The following is a 1,935-nucleotide window of genomic DNA, read 5'->3' as shown; positions in this document are numbered from 1 at the left end:
CATTCATGCATGTGACCCCCTGCACCACGAGAAAATATCACCACTGTAACCAAGATAATCCATATTGTAATCATTAAGGGCATTACTAAATGGTTGCATACAACGTTGGCGGTGTGCAACTCCACCCTCTTTCTCATGAGCATGCAAGATTACTTGAAGTCACCTTCAGATGGATTAATAACCTTGACCTAATTGTCAATTAAGGGAAGAGATAATGTTGATAACGGAATATGGGTGAACCTTCTTCATTTTTAACGCTAGATTATGTTTTTTTGGTCTATTTGCTTGATTCTAATTATCGGCCAAGGATTAAAGATACGACTACTAGAGGTGGGGTCAATAGCAGACTACACATTCGAAATTTCTTATTTGATTTAGCGACTGCGGCATTATAAGTTCTCTAAAATGTAAATACAACTAAGATGATTTAACCTATATGAGACAACAGATATTGCAAAAAGACCAACATGTTACAGTAGCAAGCAACACTCAGTCAAATAATAATGCTCGGTAGAAAAATGTAACCACAAGTCAACGAGACAAAGATTTACCACGTGGTTCACGCCCTAGGACGGTGGTGACGTGAACCTAAGAAAGTACTCCATGACATGGACTCATCAAGTAATCTTGTAATGATGCCTTCTACAATAATGGAGATACATGCTATTTCTGAACTCGCAAAAAAAAAAGATACATGCTATTTCGAAAGAAGACATTTAGATTATTAGAGGAGATGTGCCCAAACATGTACAAGAATGTACCAACATAGTATGCCACAACGACGTCAATGGCCTAGCATGAATCAAAACTAATAAACATACCAAACAGCAATACAGCGAAATGAATGAATATAACCGGCCGTACATATAAGATAACTAGCTAGGGTCTACATGTGCATATGCATCCATGATTGTATCTGTGGTGGTGGGCATGACGAGCGTGCTTCTTGGCCTCTTTCTTCTTGTGGTGCTCGTGGATGGCGAATCCTGCGCTGCCGGCGGCGACAGTGGCGGCGATCTTCTCCTTCATCTTGTGCGACCTCGCATGCTCCGGGTCCTTCCTCGCCTCGTGCTTCTCGTGCTGTATACCGATCGTGAAGTGATTGTTAGTTCTAGTTAAGCATGAGTAATTCACATTACGTAGAAAATAAGTAGTACAACGCATGAGGTGTTTGCTGCGTACCCTAGCGTATGCTCCGGCGGCGACGGCACCGAGCTTGGCCAGCTTCTCCATGTGCTTGTGATGCTTCTCCTCCTTGCGGTACTGCTCGCCGCCGGCCTCGGTCTTGCCGCTGCTGCTGCTGTGGCGGCCCATCACAAATTAGCTTTCCGAGCTAGCAATGGAGTACCTCGGTGTGCGAACTAAACTCGTGCCTTGCCTTGTCTATACATGAGGAATGGAGGATGATGATCTGTGTTTGTGTGTTTGTGATATGTGCTTGACATGAGGGCATGCATGTCTCTTTATATAGGAGGATCTGTGTACATGCAGCTCGCACGTACCTGCGCGCCTTCCTCTTACGCGTTCTCAATTTTCAAGCAATTATTGAGCCTTGTTCATATCGATACCGACCGATCGCAGATATATTTCGCTTTCGTAGACTAGATGTGGCTCGATCAATCGCCCTCGCGTTTTCTTCTTCAGATAGAAAACGACACGCACGCCACTGGATTTCCAGTAGAAACGAAAACTACTCGAGGACGACCGAGTTCGTTTGCATTCTAGCTTAACCGCGTCGGCCGGCCGGTCGGTGCAACACGGCTAAGGATTTATTTTTTATTTTTTGTGCCCGGAACGGCTACGGAATTTTCGACACGACTAATTAACTTGTAACTAAGCAATACGTACGTGTCGCTAGCTCATGTGGACGTACGTGCATCTACCTGAAAGTAATTCCTCTCTAAAGAAATACTTCCTCCGGCCCAAAATAAATGA

At 44.3% G+C, this 1,935-nt stretch overlaps 1 protein-coding gene across 1 annotated transcript; it reads right to left on the bottom strand.

Moving 5' to 3' along the window:
- Positions 1-798: 798 nt before the first annotated feature.
- LOC123059540 (abscisic stress-ripening protein 1-like) lies at positions 799-1,424 on the bottom strand. The gene is made up of 2 exons (XM_044482083.1): positions 1,183-1,424; positions 799-1,080 (listed from the first exon to the last, which is right to left on the bottom strand). The coding sequence occupies exons 1-2, from the start codon at positions 1,312-1,314 to the stop codon at positions 880-882; spliced, it is 333 nt and encodes a 110-aa protein (XP_044338018.1). The 5' UTR covers positions 1,315-1,424; the 3' UTR covers positions 799-879.
- Positions 1,425-1,935: the final 511 nt, after the last annotated feature.

The sequence above is a fragment of the Triticum aestivum genome, chromosome 3A (genome assembly GCF_018294505.1).
Source record: "Triticum aestivum cultivar Chinese Spring chromosome 3A, IWGSC CS RefSeq v2.1, whole genome shotgun sequence".
NCBI lineage: Eukaryota > Viridiplantae > Streptophyta > Magnoliopsida > Poales > Poaceae > Triticum > Triticum aestivum.
This window is presented reverse-complemented; position numbering and strand designations above follow the sequence as displayed.

Bases quoted from the DNA above. Each gene is read 5' to 3' on its own strand.
- LOC123059540 (XM_044482083.1), bottom strand. From the start codon at position 1,314: ATGGGCCGCCACAGCAGCAGCAGCGGCAAGACCGAGGCCGGCGGCGAG. The intron at 1,081-1,182 runs GTACGCAGCAAA...ATCGGTATACAG, and splicing joins CCGCCGGAGCATACGCTAGG to CACGAGAAGCACGAGGCGAG.